Raw genomic sequence first — 21,009 nt, forward strand, 5'->3', positions numbered from 1 at the left:
GAAAATCTTCGGCTTCCAGCACTGTTTATTATAACGATCGTTATTATGACGATCGTAACTATGAAATTTAAACATATCTTTCTAGCAAAACATTCATTCTTGAAAAAATATGTAAGGAACATGACAATTTAGAGGAGCTCGCTTGCAATTTCATGGAAACAAGTTATTATTGCTTTGAGAAAAACTAAATTATTTTGAATTAATTATACACTTACTTATTCAATAAATATCTCCTTGGTAATAGATCTTTGCTCCCGAAAATAATACATACTTTTCAACAAACATCAACAAGTATAGTTCTCCAATCACAATAATCATTAAACGATCCAAAATTTTCTCAAAATTTTTGAATTTGCTAAAGCTTATGGAAATAAAAATAATTTTTTTTTTAATTTTTAACTATGATAATCATAGATTAGAGATACTTATATTAGACTAGACCACAGTCGCAATTCAGACCTAAGGGCCTTTAAGCTGGTTACAAAAGGCTCTTGTAAGTAAGAAAGTAAGTAATTATATCTTATCTCATATTTGTGCAAATTAAATTTTCTGAGCAGATAAGTTCCCAAGTTCACAAAACAGTGAGCATAGTTTAATAGTTTAATATTTTAAAGAAGCACAATAAAAATGATTTGATGGTATCTAATTTGTATAAAGCTCTTTTAAGTTTTAAAATTCTCGTGGTTCAATTTCTCAAATTACTTTTCCATTTATTCGCTTGCTTAAACAACTGAATTCAACTCAGTTCAATCTTTCAGGAAAAATATAATCAAGTTTACCCAAAAAGTATCAGCAACAAAGTATTGTTGAAAAATAGCGAAATTTTAGTAGTAAAGTTTAATAAATCTTGATGAGTTGGACTTTGTATTCCACCAAATGACACCTTTTTCACTCTGGTAAATGCGTAACTCCAAAACGTACCATAATGCGTAACATAATACTTAATATAGAATGAATAATCCTAATTCTATTGGTAGACTGATTTTACCTGAATAAATTCATGCCTCCAATAGTCCAATTGTGCCCTTTTTTATATTCCTTCAATGTAAAAACATTTTATTGACTAGTTTATAATGTATATGGTCATAGTTTTTTTTTTCCTCTTTTTTTTCGTAACTTTCTTCCAATTGATTAAAATGCAATATTCTCGATTTTGATTCATTCCAATTAAACCTTAAGCTTAGCGGAATGCATGTTCGTGTAACATTTCATATAGCAGACGAATTTAACCTGAGGTTTTTATGCTTTTTATCTAGCATATCAAAATTAGCTTTTAAACTACCGAGAATATTCATTGCATTGCTCGCAACCATTAAGATATTATAAGTATGTTTCTTAACTTTTTCGTTCGCAAATTTCTTTGCTTCGCAAATAGAATGAAATAAACTAATATTGCATTTGCAAAAACAATTATTTAAAAATTTTTCAAAGCGATGATATTGAATAAGGAATGCTCAAAACAGTTATTGGCATATTTTTTTTCTTCAATATTAAAATTAATTGAAACAGGTATAAAATTTAATTGAATGGGTGATTATAAAAGAAAATTATTCCTTATATATTAGAGAATATTCTTTATTATTTAATCCTTAACTCAATTTAGGAATACATTAAAAAATCATCCACTAAAATATTAATCCTTTTATAATCAAATAGGAAATTTTTTCACATGGTTCACATTTTCTTCAAAAATATCTTTCTTCGAAATAAAGCCTCGAGTATTTCAAGAGAATAAAAAAATTCTTTTTAGTGATACTATTCTAAAAACATTACATATGCAGCTTGTTCAGTATGCTCGTCTGTATTCATGCATGCATCTATGTATTCATTTTAGGAAGTTTGTAAAAATTCTAGAGTCTATATCAAATAAAAAAATATCATAACATTGAATGAAATTTGAGATTAGATTAGGGCATCAAAAATTCCATCTTTTAACTGATTAAATCTGTATTATTAGAGAATGACAATGTTTTATGAAAGTGTTAAACCTCATACACTATCTTTTTATTCTGAAGACGGTTTTGAATTGTTAAAAATGTAAGTTTAGCATTTTCCATTGCTTTTTTTAGTATTTTACATTTTCTATTACAAAAACACATAGAACAATACTGTGTGAAGTTTGAGATTAAATACGAGAAAAATATTATAAATTCTGAAATACGTATTATTATAGAATTCAGTGCTATATAAAAATTCTAAATCTCATTTACAATTATTAAATTCGATTGTTTTCTTTTGTCAAAATAGTAATTTTGACATTTTCTATTACTTTTTTGGAGTAGTCAATATAGAATTTTTAGCATTTCATATTACTTGTTTAGTATTTAAAATTATAACAAAATACTGATTGAATGCAAAAACACAGCGTTGCAAATTCTTCCTATTAACTGACAAAATCCACATCATTATAGAATTCCAAGGTTATAAAAAAATGTCAAACCTTATACACAATTGTTTACATTTTATTGTTTTCATTTCTCGAAATAGTAATTTTAGTATATTTTCTGTTACTTGCTTGGTGTTTTAAATTATTTATAACAATTAAGTTGATAATTGATTTGAAAAAAAAGTATTATACATAATTAGTATGCATAAACTAGTAAAAGAAAGTAGAAAAAAAACTAGAAAAAGAGTAACTTATGCATAATTATTAAATTCTAAGGAAGGTTTTCAGTTATATAAATATAGTAATTCAGCATTTTCTATTACCCGATTGGCATTTTAAATTAATACAAATAAATATGGCAAAACATCTAAAGAAGTTGGGAATTAGGTACAGAAATATGAATATTACACTTTGGTTAAACGGATCAAATCCGCATAATTATGGAATTCCATTTTTACCTAAAATGTTCTAATATCTCATACATAATTAATTAATTCTAAAGAAGTTTTTTCGGCTGTCAAAATAGTAATTTTAGTGATTTTTATTCCATGTACGTTAACAAAATTGCAAAAAATAAAATGTATTACAACACTGAGATAAGTTGGGAATTATATACTGAAAAAAAGTTATTAAAAATTATTCCAAATTATTCTGAATACGAATTATTATAGAATTCCGATTTATAAAAAAGATTTTAATATCATACATAATTGCTGAATTTTAAAGAGGTTTCAGTCTAAGTTGTCAAAAAAAAGTATTTTCTATTGCTTAACAAGTTTATATTAAAAAATATCATAGTAATTTTAGAATTTATGTTAACTGATTAAATGTGGATTATTAAAGAATTATGTATTCTAATTTTTTAGAAGGTTTTCAATCTCATACTATTAATAATCGATTAAATTCCAAGGTAGCTTTCATGTAACCAAGCAAAAGTATTGAGTTTGCTATTATTTGCTTGGTATTTAAAAATTAATTTCATTAAAAAATATTTGGTATTGAATGAAATTTGAACAAATATATTTATTATAAATCTGCAAATCAGTATTATTATTAAACGCATTAAAAATTAAAATCAATCTAGCAATGAAATAAGCAAATAAATTAAATTTATTTTAAAATTAAATTTATTTTAAAATTGAATTTATTTTTAAATTAAATTTATTTTTAAATTTCATTGATTATTATATTTTATATTATATTATAATTTAATTTATAGTTTGTATTTTGTATTTTTTTTTATCCAGTTTAAAGTAAAATGAAAACTGACAAATTAATATTCAGTTTTATTGGATGTGTAGAGTTTGGGAGCTGCGAGCATTTTTTTAAAATAAATTATTTTTGAATCAGCGAGCTGTTTGGTGTTTTGAGAGATGCCTCTTGTTTTATTTCAATAAGATAATGAAATAAAAGTTTTTAGAAAGAGATTTTTAATAAAAAAATCTTTTTATAAATATTCAATATTTTCATTCTACGATATTGCTACTAGAAATTAAATATATTTAACTACTTATTTTTTATCGATCCAAATCACTCGTTTGTTAATAGATATTTTAGTACAGAAAAGCATAGTAAGAAAAAAAATCCTCCTTATTAATATATTATTTAAAAATAAAAATACATTTAATTCAGAAATGGTTTCTATAGAATACTTCATCGCCAAACACTTTTAAAGATACAACATATTTAGAATTTTTCGCAGCCAACAAATAACCCGAAGAAGTCATTAGAACAAAATGCAAAATCGAATGTAGAAGTCAAACTTCTTCTGACGCTTTTGAAGTCAACGTATGGAACATGTAAACATTCATAACTACGATTTATTCAAACACGCTTGATGGTCTGGCTTCAAAATTTCAAATCTGTGTTTGTTCCTCTATCTATTTCTAATACTTCACGCGAGGTTTCAGAAGTAGAAGTTATTGACACATACTTTCCTTAGCTCGCCAAATCCCAGAATGCATCATGTTTAACAAAACATTCAAGTATACAAGTTGCTTCGCCAGCTTGAAGCTCATATCGAGGGAATCTTTTGTTATGCTTATATTGCGATCGCGTTAAAGAACATTTTATGTGTAGATGAATTGCTTTTCGTTACATTTTGTTGCGTTTATGTTTTCAGAATTTTTCGTTTCTCAGTTAGTGATGTTTACTTTAAAGTACGCATGAAATATACATTAGAAAAATTGATATTACATGGTTGTGTTGCTAAATGCTAAAAAGAAAATTTAAATTCATATTTTTGATTTTCAGTTTGTTGTTTTCGTTGCATCAAAACAATTTTTAGAAAGCAATAGTTAGTTTCTTATCAAAACTACAGCAACCAAAATATTGTAATAGTTTGTCATACTATAAATATTAGTTGTGAATAAAATTGACTTATTTATTTTTAAACAAAGAAAAAAATATTTAAAAATTCGTTAAAAACAACATCTAAAATATAATTAACAAATTAAAAAATTAACAAAACATTGAATCAGTTGAAAAAAAGTCTTTGGTAAAATATTTCAGTGCTACGCTTTAATAACAGTCCAGTAAAACTAGTATTTTCCCTCAGAAGAATGATATTGTTACATACTAATATACTGTTAGCATGTAACAATATTATATTATATACTAATACATTGTTACATACTAATATATTGTTATATACAAATGATTACATACTAATATATATTGTTATGTACTAATACACTAATGTACTGTTGTACAATTATATACCTCTCATAAATTAATAAATAATATCTGCACTGAGAAAGAAAAATATGATCAAAACTAGCAGAATTTAGAAAAATTTACCGTTTTAGTATCTGCATGTGAACACCGTAAAGCATGTTAATATTTACATAAGCTCTTTAGTATTGATTATGGCCAAATTAACAATAAAATGTTGCTTTATAATGCATGCTAAAATTTGGTAAATAAGGTAAAATTTAGTAATTTTATAAGGATACTTTAAAGCAGCGCAAAAAAAACAATTATTCCGTTTTGTAATTTTTACTAAATGTGTGATAATAAGAACGATAATTTTAAAAACAATAATTATTATATATATATATATATATATATATATATATATATATATATATATATATATATATATATATATATATATATATATATATATATATATATATATATATATATATATATATATATATATATATATATATATATATATATATATATATATATACACTGGTTATCATAAATTAAGGAAAATTCACAAAAATCGCGATAACTCAAGAAATTACACATGGAATTTTATGAAACTTACCCACAATATACAACACATAGTAAGGTATTAAACAACATAAAAAGAAATTATCAGACATTAATAGTAGTATAGAAATTAGCACATGTATAAAATAAACAAATTGGAAGTATCGGTTTGCAATAGAAAAAGTACCTTTAATATGGAATATGATTGCCTCTAGAAGCAATACAGCACAAACAGCGATGTGTGATGCTTTCAATTATGCGGTCTATCAGTTCAATAGGAAGTGAGAGCCATTGCTCTTGTAAAGCAGTTGCAAGCGTGGCAAGGGTCTGAGGGGGCGGATTGATGGCAGATACACGCCTCCCTAGAGCATCCCAAACGTGCTCGATAGGATTCAAGTCCGGGGATCGAGCTGGCCACTCCATGCGAGTAATTGTTTCCTGTTGAAGATAATCATCAACAATGCGAGCTCTGTGTGGTCTTGCATTATCGTCCTGTAACAGGAAGCAATCACCAATTGCCCCGGCATATGGGAGCACATAAGCATCAAGGATGTTGTCTCGATAAACCTGAGCATTCACGGTTCCCCTTGGAAAGACATGGAGGTATGTGCGCCCTCCTAAGGATATGCCTCCCCAAACACAGACACTGCCTCTTCCGTATGCATCTCTTTCACGGATGTTTGATGGATGATAACGGGTCCCAGGTTCTCTCCATATCAAATAACGTCTACTGTCACTTTCTAGACTAAACCTGGACTCATCCGTAAAGAGAACAGGCCTCCATTGATCTGACGTCCAGTGGACATGTTGTCGGGCCCACGCAAATGGCTGGTCGTCTCGCATACAGACCACCTTCGTGGAGCCTTCTGCGCACAGTTGACGTTGACACCAACCTTCCGGTGGCTGCAGCAAGAGAGGATCTAAGATGTGTCGGAGTAGCGGTTCTATTCCTGCGTGCACTTAATGTCAAATATCGGTCATCGGCACTGGTCGTAACAGTTGGCCGTCCTTGACTGAACCTCCTAGATGCCGAATCTGTGGTTTGAAATTGCCTCCAAAGTCTATGAACCACAGATGGACTCACATTTAGCCATCTGGCCACTTCTGATTGACTCTGCCCTGCCTCTAGTCTCCCGATGGCTCTCCATCGTAGTTCTTCAGGCAAATGATGCCTAGAGGTCATTATTACGAATTGGCTATCTCAGATTTTCAATGTCGCAATCACAGTAAAATTTGTGTGCTTTCTCTCAAACTTGGACTTTTATGCTCCAGGCAGATGACGTAAGCCGAGTGCAGCGCCACTAATTTGCATATTGCAATTTTACTCAGCTACTCTTAGTGGACAACATATGCAAATTTTGCACGGTTTGGCTTACTTTTGAAAGAGTTATCGCTATTTTTGTGATTTTTCCTTAATTTATGATAACCAGTGTATATATATATATATATATATATATATATATATATTGTTTCATTCGTGACTTTATCGTCTACACTAATTAATTAGCATAATTTAGGTCACTCCTTCGAACCATTAATAATGTGTCCCAGAATGTGAAGAACCAATCATTAGATCAAAAGTTCTTCAGGCTGATCCAAATTTTTATTATTTTTTTTTTTTTTTTGTGCACTGTACATGTCGAAAACAGTAAACCCTTTTTCCGTCGGATTTTTTTTCAATTTTCCGACCAAAAAAAGGCTTTTTTTTTATTGCTGAAAATTAATATATGCTGTATCCTAAATTCGAAAATGCAAAACATTTTTGTCAGCAAGCAGTTTTTTGCTTGACCTTTTGGTGATAAAAGATGTGATCTCCTGTCCTCTGGTCTCCAATTTTCACTGCAATGCAATCAAGTTTTATCTTTAAAAAATACATTGTGTTAACATATTCATCAACTCTATTGCCTTAAGATAATTATCTGCATAAAATAACTATTAAAATTGAGTGAAAAATATTTGGAAAATGTATTTTTTAACCCTACACTTAATATATCAGAACTATCATCTTCCGACTGAGAGATAATACATTTACTGTCCTCGGACTAACTCACTGAATACAACATGCAACGATAACACTAATGAAAGCGAAATTACAGAAAGTACAAAATGATTTTGATTTCAATTCAATGCGGGAAATCTCACCGTGAAAATTGTGAAGAAAGTGTGACTCGTTGCGCCATCTCTCAGCAATATTCAGAAATACAAAAGTAATCGCGGGATTTAAAGTGACGTGTAAGTAGCGACGAATTCAATTTCAATGCAATTTTTACCTTCGTTGCATGGGCACATCATGACCATACGGGCATAAAAAAGCTGATAGTATGAGACAGGACGCTGATAGAGAAATGGTTAAAAACCCTTCCAACTAATAGTCCTAGTGTTTCGTGGTTGGTTGCATTAAATGTAACGCCAAAATACACATAAAACAATGCTTCACATTTCAGATAACAGTGTCAGGTACGTAAATGCGTACAAGTCGTGTAGTCATAGTCAGTCACAATGCGTAAAAGCATTGTACACTGTAAAAAAATTCCTTTAAAAAATATCAGCATTGCCGTAGCGAAACATGATATGGAACAAAAAAGTCTGATATACAGTATTTTTTACAGTAATAATTACCGTAATGTCTCTGAATCATTCTCATTAAATAAATATTACTGTAAAAATTATGGTATAATATTTTGCGATAAAAATGGATTTTACATCAAATTGGATTTTACGAATGGCCACCAAAGTGCCGTTACCTTATACAATAATTTGTTAAGGAATTTTTTACAGTGTATTTTTCTACATAAAACCATTATAACTTCTAAACGTTTTGGTCTTACGTTTAGAATTTGGTCTCATTCAAATCTACTAAGGAGAGCAGAGAATTTTTAAATATCAACAATAATGATATAACAAAGCTTTACGTAAAAAAAAAATATTTGATATTGATATGATCTAATTATATAAGCAAAAAAGTATTTTTTTATAGAAATACTTTTTTGCAACAATTGATGGACTATAAATACTTGTAGTCTTACGTAGTTGAAAAAGGTTTGTTTCCAAATTAAATTTATTAGAAAATAAAAATTCAAACCTACGCATTTGACTCTGATTAATTGTTATTAAAAATATTAAATTCTATTTTAAATAACAATGTACGATTTGATGTAAAATATTTAAGTTAATGAGAAATATAACATATGAAAGAAAATTAAAATTAATCTATATGGAGAAATAGAGTATAAATTATAGAAATAAATTAGAAATTATGGAAATATCTAATCCTATTTAAATAGATGTCTTAAAAATCTATTTCATGTAATTAAATTTAATTCAAAAGCTGTTTGCAATGTAGGCAATTTTGGACTCTATAAAAATTGGTTTTTAATTCTAGCAACATCCTTTCTCTTCCTGTAATTAGATATTATTTTTAATAAGCTAACGAAAAGCTTTAATATATTTATGAAATTGTTTGCACTTGAATTAAGCTCAGTTTTCATGATTTCGTTGCACTTCTCTATTACAATAACAAATTTTTTAAATTGTAATAAAATAATTATCAAAATAATGCATCTTTGACTACAATTGACTTGCAAGAGATATAGTATTTTTTATTTCCACCTGTATTTTTTTTCATTTCTAAATTTTTGTACAATGTAGAATACTGTAGAAAAGTTTTTCATCTGTAATTAATTAGAAATGAGTCATATTAATGCATTGCGTTAAAGTGAATTTTAGTAAGGTACAATTTAAAGCTTGTTTCTATTTGACAGTAATTAAAATTAAATTTTATTAAAATACTAATTATAGTTTCACAATAACTAGTCATTAATTAAATAAGAATTCTAATTATATTTGGTTGAATATTTTCCTACTATTTTGCTTTAATTTTTTTAAATATGAATCAGAAAGAAAAATCACATTATTATCGCTTACGGCTACAAGAAACACGTGTTTATTGTAATATCGTATTCGTTTTATAGGTAAAAAAAAACTATTTTTACAGGATTTTCATGTGCAAAGTTTCAGTCCTAATGGTTAAGAAGCATACCTGTAATCAATTAGTGCTGATGATAGTTGAAGTGATCACGTTACACAGCTGAATGTCGTTGACACGTAGCGTTTTTTTAAAAAAAACAATTTAAAACTCTATAACAGACAAAAACTATATTTTTATTTAACTGTATAATGCTAATTTATTTGAAGAAATTACTTTTGCGTGACAAATTTCGTAACTTAAAATATCTGTGTGCGTTAATTAATTTACATCTTCAATATGTGTTGCAAGAAATATTAAGGTTGCACGAGTAAAAATCCGATTATTATGTCAAAAGTTACTCAGATATTGTTATTTTCATGCATTAATTGACATTTCATGAAATGTGAAAAAAATGTATTCTTATTGTATGACCTACAGTAGATATATTATTGTTTTTTATGTTTACAGACAAATTTGAATGAGGTTTTTCATAAGCTGCTACTCTTTACTTAGGAAAATGTTTTGTAAATAAACAAGCTTTTTTTTTTAAATTTCTATTAAAAAAATATCTATATCTTTCAAATTGCCCTATTATTTTTACAAGCAAATTCAAGTTTTAATAATTTTTGTATGCTATATTATGATTGTCAAATTATTTATAAAACACCTTTTTATTCTCTTTTCATATTAAATAAGAAAACTGTCGGAATGTGTGTGCATATGCGTGGCTCAATTTCTCGAGAACGGGATTTAGGTTTCTTTCTTTTAAGCAGTTTGCAAATATTTATAATTAGTCACCCCTCACTGTGTGGCGTAGTTTGCACTCAATAAAAAATTAAAAATCTATTCTTTAAAACCGTTGTTGCGAATTAAACTTTCTGCAATATCTTTTGAAAGGTTTTATTGATTCACGTGGCTGACTTTTTTTTTTAATTTGGTTTTTATATTGAAATTTTAGAACAAAATATTTGAATAATTTTTTCAGAAACAAGCCTTATTAAAAAAAATTATATAAAAGCCACCTTTTAAATTATTATTTCTCGGAAAACTGTGCAGCTGATTTATTTTAAGTTCTTAACTACTGCATTGAAAATTACTCAATTTAATTAAATCAATTAATATTATTCAACCCTTTAATACTGAAAAAATAGAAAATATAAGAACTCCAAGTTAAATTTTTTCTAGCTTTTTTCCGATCTAAGGTACAACTTTCAGACAAACTTTCTCCATGCTAACCTAAGGAAAATTATGTGTCTAGAATTACCTTATTTTTTTTCATAATTAATAATTTTCGATATTTTCTTTTCATTTAATGTGTTTTATTGATCAAAAAATTTTAAATTCTAAGTTTATAAAAATTTCAAAACGCTTCAAAAGTTTAGAATTATTTAATAAATAGAGCACATTTCAATGAATGAAATAAAACAAAAATCATTCGAAAACTGGTTTTTGATTTGAATTGGCGAGTACTATTTGAAAAGTATTAAAAACTGTTGAAATGGGACAAAAACTGTCAAGAACCTGTTTCAATATTCTTCTCTATTATTGGGAAAATTTTATTAGAAATTAAAGTATTTAACAACTTAAATCATGCACAATATAATTACATACAATATACAATAGTACAATATACATTATAATTATACTATAATTATGATTTATATTATAGATCATGCATAAAATTGAAACTAATAACTGCTTTTTCAATAAAATGGCACAATACTTCAGATAATTAATTCTATATTATAACTATACAGTTTATATTGCAACTAATAAATAGGAAGTGCTAATTTTCATCAATATTGTTTTAAATTTTTCACGCCCTAATTTGGGTAAATTGTTTACCTAAAGTACTAACATCACCAATAATTGTCAGGTCTCAACTTGTGAAATTGTATTCGATTCTCAATATTTATTGTTAATGTTGATATAAACATCTATAAATCATGATCGTAGTATATTCCCTGTTAATTGAATTAATTGTAATTTATAAAAATATAAATGTGTGTTTAAATCAGTTTTTTTCCATCAATCTTTTCAAAAATTTAATCAATTACTTTCAATCAATTAAGTGTTTTATTAAGTTAATTACTAATATTTATAACGGTAATTAGAATAAACTTTCCAACATATGTTAATTTTACTGTGTTATAACAATTTTGTCCGCTTACATTCTAGTCTATACAACTCAGCATCAATCGAAGGAATATTTTATGAATTTGTCTTACGTATACAAAACTGAAAAATAAACTTTGAGCACAAAGATCTTCAAAATAAAGATCTTGAACTACGAATAATAAGATCTTCTTTTTTAAAAATCGAATGCCCCGGAGAAAGTAAGAGTTATAATGGGAATATAATGAAAATTGATTTTATACATAATGAGCAAGATGATTAATAAGTGTTTTTATGTGATGATTATTTCTGTATTTTTACTAAAAATAATTAAAGAAAAAGACAATTTTACATAATTTTTTTATTTATAATTATCTAATATTTACAATAGATCATAACTTTTACGCAAAAACTTTGGTTTTTTGACAGTAATTGTTAAAATTAAAAAGGAGTTTTATGTCAAAATGATTAAAGAATATAATTGTTTTGATCATTTACAACTTACTATGAGGTTTTATTTATAATTACTTCATATTTATAGTGGATAATAATCATTTTCTGCACCAAAATTTTGAGTTTTTGATAATTGTCGGTTCTTGACGATTAAAACCGGATGAAACGCTCAATTGTCAAGAACTTGTTAACCTTAGGACAAATCAGTAAAATATCACACAAAAATCAACAATCGTCAAATATTTTTAGTTTCTAACATTTCTTTGCAGTATATATTACTATAATTATTGTAGAAATTTTAATATTTTTATAGAATTTTTTTCCTACCATGTTATAAAATTTTTAAAAATGAATCAAAAAATTTTTTAAAGGTTCGAATGAATAATAAATCCCTCAAGACTCAAATAACACTTAATACAAAAGAGAACATTTCAAATCTTTATTAAAATTAAGTTACCATACGTTCAACATTAAATTTATTTCCAAAAAATAAAACTAATTGCATTTTAAATTCCAATATTTTTTTTAAATTGTTTATTTTATTTTCATTCATTTAATTGAAAAGTTTAGGTCCAAACAGAAATCATTCAACTAACCCAAATTTCATTAAATTAAGAGGGAGAAAAAAAAATACCAGAGATAGTCTTTCACAAAAACAAAATGGCGTTATTAAAACAACAGAGAATCTCAGTAACAAACGAGAATCTAATAGATAATGATCCAGCCCCAAATATCCATTTAATCAGGCGGCTTCACACCAGAGAAAGAACATTCTTCGCGATATTGACCAGGCAGGATGGAATGCGATTTTAATAACGAGTCATACATTCTTCCTCGTTGCAGGCTTGCGTCTAATGGCTCTGGAGGTTCCGCAGCTCGTGGTGTCAGGAGAAGAGACGACATTGACGTGCGTCTTTGACCTAGAAGACGACACACTTTACTCACTCAAATGGTACAGAGACGACATGGAGTTCTTCCGATATGTGCCCAGCGACAAACCCCCCAATCAGTTCTTCCCGTTGCAGGGATTAGATATAGACGTGAGTATTGGTATTTTATCTAGTCAATGGTTTTTGTTTTTAAACCTTAATTGAAAATTGCTTAAAAGTGTTTCTCGGAGCTCTTTTTCCAAGGAAATTAAAGAACCATGATAGAATTTTGAATTTTATTTTCCATCTTATTTAGAATTATTTGGGCATTAGAATGGGCAAATAATATTGAATAATTAAAAAGTCTGCAAACCTTTTTTTTAAACACCACCAATATCTGATTGAATAAATAAAAATTATCTAAATCTACGTACAATTCTTAATTTTTTAAATTTTTTTATGAGCCCAGATCTTGCAATTGTGGAATAACATTTTAAATAATAAAAAGTCAAATCACGAACGCTGTTCTTTTCACAAAACTGTAATTTTTCTTTATATGGATTTTTTGAGCTATTTGAGCAGCGACAAACCTCCTAATCAGTTCTTCCCGTTGCAGGGATTAGATATAAACGTGAGTTTTGGTATTTTATCTAGTCCATGGTTTTTGTTTTTAAACCTTAATTGAAAATTGTTTGAAAGTGTTTTTCAAAGTTCTTTTTCCAAAGAAATTAAAGAATCAACAGTTCAGCAAAGCTAGAATTTTGAACTTTATTTATAGTCTTATTAAGAATTATCTGGGCTGTGGAATGGACTATAATAATTCAAACGTTTTTAAACCTTTTTTTTAAACACCTCCAATATCTGCTTGGATAAAGGTGACCTAAATCCACGAATAATTCTAATTTTTTTAAATTTTTATGATCCCAGATCATGCAACAGTGGAATAATTTTTTATATATTAAAAAATCAGATCAGAAATTCTGTTCTCTTCACAAAACTGTGACTTCTCTTTCTATGGATTTTTTGAGCCATTTTCAGAATTAGCGTTGAAGGTTCTGGATTAAGCTGACGTGAGTCATGAACTGTTGCAAACAAACAGCAATTATAAAAGTACCAGGCCGGCCAGGTGGCCGAGCGGTTAGCGTGCCTGATTGCGAAGCCATAGGCTGCGGGTTCGAATCCCGCTCTGGGCATGGATGTTTCTCTCTCTCTCTTTGTGCTGCCCTCTGTTGTGTGTGTGTATGATGTGTGAATGTGGCCCACCCTATAAACGGGTTTGTGACAGTGTGGCATGGGCAACGTTGCTCGCCTCCGTGACTTTGGTTCACATGTGCCCACTGGGTAACGCGAAATGAGCAACAATTCTGGCATAGTATAGGCAAAGATACAAATTCTGTGCCTGCCATTGGAAAAAAAAAAAAAAAGTACTAGATAATTCGCAGAAATGTGTTATTTAAGTGACGACAGAGCCTTCGAAAACTGCTTTTAAACTATTTCAAATATATATATATATATATATATATATATATATATATATATATATATATACATATACATATTCCACTTTTTAGATTTTTCTAACCGATATTTACATTGGTAGTACAAAATAGTTCTGTCCATTTTTAAGAGAGGACTCTGCTGTTATGAATGTTTCATAGTGACAGCTGGTTTCGATGGTTTCAGAGAGGTTAAACATCTGTCAATAATAATCAGTTTATATCGCTTTGAGCGTCATACAAAACCCCTGTTGTTTACTTTGTCGAATATGCCAAATTTTGTGGTAACTAAGCACCATTTGCGGGAGGTTTTATGTCTCTGCTTTATTTGAAGAAAAGTGCAGCTGAAGCGCATCGAATGCTTGTAGAAGTTTATAGTGGCAATGCTCCAACTGATAAATCATGTAGGGAATGGTTTTGACCTTTCAAGAATGGTGAATGATAAATGAAGAATGGTGAATGAAGAATGGTGAATAGTTCTGTATACTATGAGCTGCTATAACCTGGTGATTCTATTACGGGCGATCGGTATAGGCTACAATTGATTCGTTTGAGTCGTGCATTACGAGAAAAACGACCGGAATACGAGCAAAGGCATGACAAAGTTATTCTTCTGCATAATAACGGTCGGCCTAAAGTCGCGAAAGTCGTAAAAAATTATTTGGAAACGCTCAAGTGGGATATTTTATCCCAACCGCTGTATTCGCTGTACATTGCTCCTTCTGATTACTGGTTGTTCCGACGGATGAAGCATGATTTGGCAGGTCACCAGTTCACTTCTTTTGCAGAAATCAAAAATTGGCTCCTAACTTGGATCGCCTCAAAAGACGAGACATTTTTTCGAGATGGAATTCGAGAATTGCCTGAGAGGGGGGGGAAGTAGTAGCCAGCGATAGACAATACTTTGATTAATCTGTTCATTCATTTTGTTCTGAAATAAATGCACTTTTGATCACAAAAAAAACGAACTGAACTAATATGTACTCCCAATAATAGGAATCGAGAAGAGTTTCTCAAATCGTACCTCCTCCAAATCGTATCACCTCTGATCCATTGTATTGAAAATACTCTAGCTGATTAATTAAGAAGCTTTTTTCACATGGATATTAATGCAGAAGAATCATGTTACTATGTGTATGAGCTATTTAAGTCAATCGGATTTATATATTTTCAGTGTAACTTTTGAATATACCTGCGTAAGAATACATTAAAGCTAAAATAATGCACACATTATTTTATACATCATGTAATTTTTATAATTTTAATTTCACATAATTTTTTCTGTTATGCTCCATTCGTTTCTTTGCCATCTAACTTCTGTTTGAGAAGTTAACTAATGTTGGTACCACATCTGTTCCAGTTACAGTTCGAAATTTGTAGATTTCAGATATGTTTTTTGTCCTTTGACAATTTAGATTTTTCAATCAAAAAACAGGAGTCTTATTTTAACTATCCGAAATTGGAATTGAAGTCCCTTCAGTTAAATGTCCCTGTGCTAAGTGAAAGTTTTAAAATTAATCTCACATTCTACATCAAGAGACATATAGTTAAATTTAAACCTCATGCAAGAGCTTGAAATATATGATTTATCAGTCTTCTTTATTTTATTGCGTATTTAATGCGTATGAGATGCGATACCATAAGTCTCATAGTAAAATATGCTAGATAATCGCTACAGTAATATCTCTTAGAACATGTTTCTAAACCTTGTATTACTTAAAAACATACCGATCGAAAATAAATTCAAAAGAGCGAAAAGCTACAAAAATTAACTTTTATATTGCGAAGGCAATTTTAAATCTATTTTAGTTAAGATCACTACTTTTTTTTCATAAACCATTTTATTTTGATCTTTGAATAGTAAAATATGTCTAAACATTTCATATTACTGAAAAGCTCTGGTCTTAAATGTTTTCAGTGTCTCAAATTGGTTTTTCAGGGCAGACATATCAAGCCAGACATATTAATAATATCTTAAATAATAACTTTAAATTGCTGGAAACTTTCAAGAAAGTTTCTTCCCTCGGTGAATATATCAAAGAGTTATTTTCGGGGATTTTAAAACACAATTTTTCAAGTCATTTGAGTTACTTTTTTCATAATTAGATTAATAAATTTTATAACTTTTTGCTTAAAAACTATTTTTTGTGAAGAAAAGATTTTCAACCGATGGGGTAACACTAATATTTTTCGTAACATGCAAATCTTCTGAGAACGTACATGTTATACAATCTAAGGCCTTAACCAATATTTATGTTAAAACTTAAAGAGTTTTTATTGCTTACAAGAAATAAAGAATATCACAAGTATGCGCAAAATTTATATCTAATATTTTTGTTTCGGAACAAAAAAAAATAGAAACTTAAAAATTTTTTGAAAATTTGGATAACAAGAGCAGAAAACTTACAAACCACCAAACAAAGAACAGTTTTTTTTCTTTCGAAACAAAAAAAAGGAACTTAGAAATTCTTTGCAAGTTTTCATAACAAGAGCAGAAAATTTAAACACTTGACAAAACGCAGTTTTTTCAGAAGAAAAGGTAGATATTACATATTTTTTCGAAACAAAAAAAAATAGGAACTTAAAAACTCATTGCAAATTTGCATAACAAAAGCAGAAACTTTTAAAACCAAACAAAGAGCGGTTTGTTTCTCAAGAAAGTTAGCTCTTATATTTTTTGGATTTTGTTTAAAACATTTTATTTGATTGTGTTTATTTGATCGATTAAACCATTAAGATGACCTGTTCAAAAATGAAAGCTTTGATGGTGACTCAAGACACCTTTTTTCTTAAAAAAATCAACCATCTCGTGACCACCCAAGCCATGAAAAAGGAGATTAAAAAGAAAATCTGTAACTGAGATCCTTCCAGCATATCAGAAATAGCGAATAAATAACTAGTCTACATTTTTGTCAACATTAACAACAACACAACTCAAAAGCATTATCCACATTTAATTAGGCCTTTTTCCTGTCTATCTACGCCACTTTACTAAGAAAAAAATAAATAAATAAAAATATTTTAATGTTATTTGGACCGGTTGAGCACAGGAACTTAGACTACGCCTCTCACTTGAAAGCAATTCTTCTATTCTACCGCAATGCTTTTTAAACACGTGGATGTCACAGGTGGAATGTTTTGACTATAGATTTGGTTCCCCTAAGACTTCTTTAATTTATTCTGAAGTAATTTCGAATGTGATCCTCTGCGATAAAACTTACCCGGGGCTTCGGTTTGATTACCTACATGAACTTTATTAATGCTTCCGAATACATTATTGCATTATTTCCTCTTCTATAAATCCGAAATGTCAACAAAGAACGGCCTTTCACGATCAGTCTCTATATGTTTCATCACAATCAGAACAGCAATATATGGAAAGGATAATGCTCGATTTACATTATTTTATCACCTCTTTCATGAAAAGTACTGTCACACAGCGAGTTAAAATCATTTGAATCATTTCAAGTGCAAACTCAGCAAGTACATAAACAGGCCATACACTAAGGGAACGAGAGATAAGTAAGAAGCATACGGGAGACAGTTTACAATACTTTTGCTTTAGCAAGCGCACATCACCTCTGCGCATCCTAATACAAATATAGGAATTCAAAACCAATATGCGACTTTCTTATTGCTCATTTCCTCAGTGTGTGGCCTTCCTTTAGCCCGTCTTCACTTTTTTCTAAATTGCAGAGCCATAGTTTTAGTCTAACGGCCTCAGGAATGGTCTCTTAAGGATTGTACTTAAGACCGAACCACGTTTGAAAGCTTTGTCACCAAAATGCACTGATGGACGAGCTGTTGATGCATTGTTCTCTATTTCCATTTTGAATTATTATTAAACAGAAATATTAGAATTAAAATTCTATATATTTTATTTAGATTTTAAATGGTCTGCTCTTTTGAAACAGCATATAAGTAAGCAGTGATTGAATTATCAAAATAAAATTTAGTGCGATTCTGCATAACTGTCGGACAACATTACAAACTTCATTAGAACCTTCAAGTTAAAACTGCAAACCTGACACAAAGCAAGAAATTGCAATCAATCAGTTTAAATATCTTTCTAATCTCTACAGTCTCGAAATCATAATTTCTATTGCAAATGTGATTTAATCCTGGAATAATAGCGAGAATCAAATCAAACTTTCTAATTAGTAAGTTCATTCGAAGATGCAACGTAATTGAATCGTGCGACCAACCGTGAGGGTTTTCGTGTGGGAACTTACTCTGCAATATCTGGAATCCCAGAAACGAAACTTTGGTGTCACGATAGCTTTCGATTTAGCGGGACTAATTCTCGAAACTTAATTCTATTCTATTCTCTCTCCTTGCAGTTTGGTCGCTCGAGTAACGGAACGGTTTATATCAAGGGAGTGGATGAAACAACGGCAGGGAACTACAAATGTGAAATATCTGCAGATTTACCATCCTTTCAAACAGTATCTGCGGAAAAGACGCTCACAGTAACAGGTAAGAGAAGAACTATGGGCTGAGTAAAAAGAGTTCACTTTTGCTTGTAAATTCAGTAAAAATATGCTCTATAACTTGATTATACAACTATTCATGTAATCAACTTAACGAAACATAAATCAAATATTAGCTATGTCAAAGTACCTGCATTACATTACAAAAATGAGCTGATCTTTTTCAGCAGCGTTAGAAAAATTTCATTTTGTTCCATCTTACTAAATATTTGCTAAAAGTGAACTTTTTCATGGAATTATCTTTGGTTAACCGAATTTTATAATTGTGTCCAAAAAAATTTCAATTCGCTTAAAATGTATTACAGACATAGCGAAATACGCAAAAAAAACCGGACCGCTGTTCTGACCAAACTATTGTGACCATATTTCTAAGAATTCGGCTACTCCTACAATTTTGGAATCCAAATCTGTCGAAAACATGCTATGTTTATTAAAAAAAAGTGCATTTTTAAGTCTGATTTCGTAACTTTAAATATCGTCTGCACTAATTAATTAGCATATTTGAGATCATCTTATTGAACTATCAAGATTAAGTCCTAGAGTGTGTAGATCCGATCATTAGATCAAAAGTTATTGAGAGTGGTTCGTTTTTTGTTTTGCACACTGTACTTTGCTTCTCAATAATTAGATTGATCTCTACATAATTTTATCGTTTTCTTCTCGTTTCGAATATTTTACCAGTGCCAACGTTTCAGTTAAAACATAACTTCCTCGTGCAATAGTTGTTTTATTTTATTCCATTAAATTAGTACTAATAGACAAGTACTGCGACTACTGAATTAGTACTGCGGGGAGAGAAGTTATAGACAATGCCAACTTTTATCTATGAAAAGGTACCCCATCGTAGAATCGAGTTAACATGTCTTATATACTAGTGAATTGGAATTGTATTTTTGTACTGGTAGATGCACTTCAGTACCATATGTAAAATATATTTCGCATTCAAAAACAGGTATAAATTTCATAACATCTAACAAGGGAAACTAGGGAAGTGTGACTCGTCAATTTTGAAATAAACTAGTGGGATGTATGCCTTATGAAGAATAATTTTAGGGGGCAACATTCGTTTCGGCCCATAGAAGGTCTTGTGAGAGATAAAAAAATAATTCAATATATGGAAAAATCAGTATTTTATTACTTCAATGCAGACTATTAGTTATTGTAATTGTCTCATACTCCAATTACTTTGTAATTAATTGGATAATTAATTACTTTCACGTACTATATAATGCATATTTATTGTTAAAATTAATTTTGAAAAATTTATGTATCTGCAGTTTTTTAGAAAAAACTGTTAGGTTAATTTGAAAAAAAAAAATTGACATCAAATTTTTTTTAATTTTTTTTTTTTTTTAAAAAACTTTCCAAATTAATTGGAGTATGTAATTGCAAATCAATTAATTAATTAATAATTTCTGATTAATTTATTAATTAAAAAATTAATTAATTATACAATTAATTACAAATTAATTGGATTATGAGACAATTACAATAACTAATTGTCTGCATTGAACTAATAAAATACCGATTTTTCCATATATTGAATTATTTTTTATCTCTCACAAGACCTTCTATGGGCCGAAACGAATGTTGCCCCCTAAAATTGTTCCTCATAAGGCATACATCCCACTAGTTTATTTCAAAATTGGCGAGTCACACTTCCCTAGTTTCCCTTGTAAGCCTTATAGAAGATTATGAACAAATGTTGAGATTTTGTTTTAAATTTGAAAAGAAAGACATTGACTTAATTTTTTTTGTATCAAACGTATGGCAATAATTAACATATAGAACTTTTAACGGCAGTAAAAAAATGTTTTTCGTTTTCTACAATGAATGTACGTTTCCGAAATACTAATTCTTGCATTTTACAATAAATTTACGCTTCTATAAAAATAAATATTTGAATAAGAAAGGTTTCGAGAATTGCTTCGCCGAAATATCTCGCGGAATGAAAGTATTCACAATAAATAAACTCCTTTTAAATTATTTTGATTTTATTTCATTATGAATA

General features: G+C 29.0%; 1 protein-coding gene across 1 annotated transcript in view; it reads left to right on the forward strand.

Moving 5' to 3' along the window:
- LOC107451469 (uncharacterized) overlaps positions 1 to 21,009 on the forward strand; it is a 176,971-nt gene that overhangs the window by 142,019 nt on the left and 13,943 nt on the right. The window contains exons 2-3 of the mRNA XM_071179648.2: positions 12,987 to 13,183; positions 18,849 to 18,984. Coding sequence (XP_071035749.2) covers positions 12,987 to 13,183; positions 18,849 to 18,984 — 333 coding nt within the window. The remainder of the gene's footprint in view (positions 1 to 12,986; positions 13,184 to 18,848; positions 18,985 to 21,009) is intronic.

Source organism: Parasteatoda tepidariorum, chromosome 1, assembly GCF_982258835.1.
Source record: "Parasteatoda tepidariorum strain Cologne lab strain chromosome 1, Ptep-v5.0, whole genome shotgun sequence".
Lineage (NCBI taxonomy): Eukaryota > Metazoa > Arthropoda > Arachnida > Araneae > Theridiidae > Parasteatoda > Parasteatoda tepidariorum.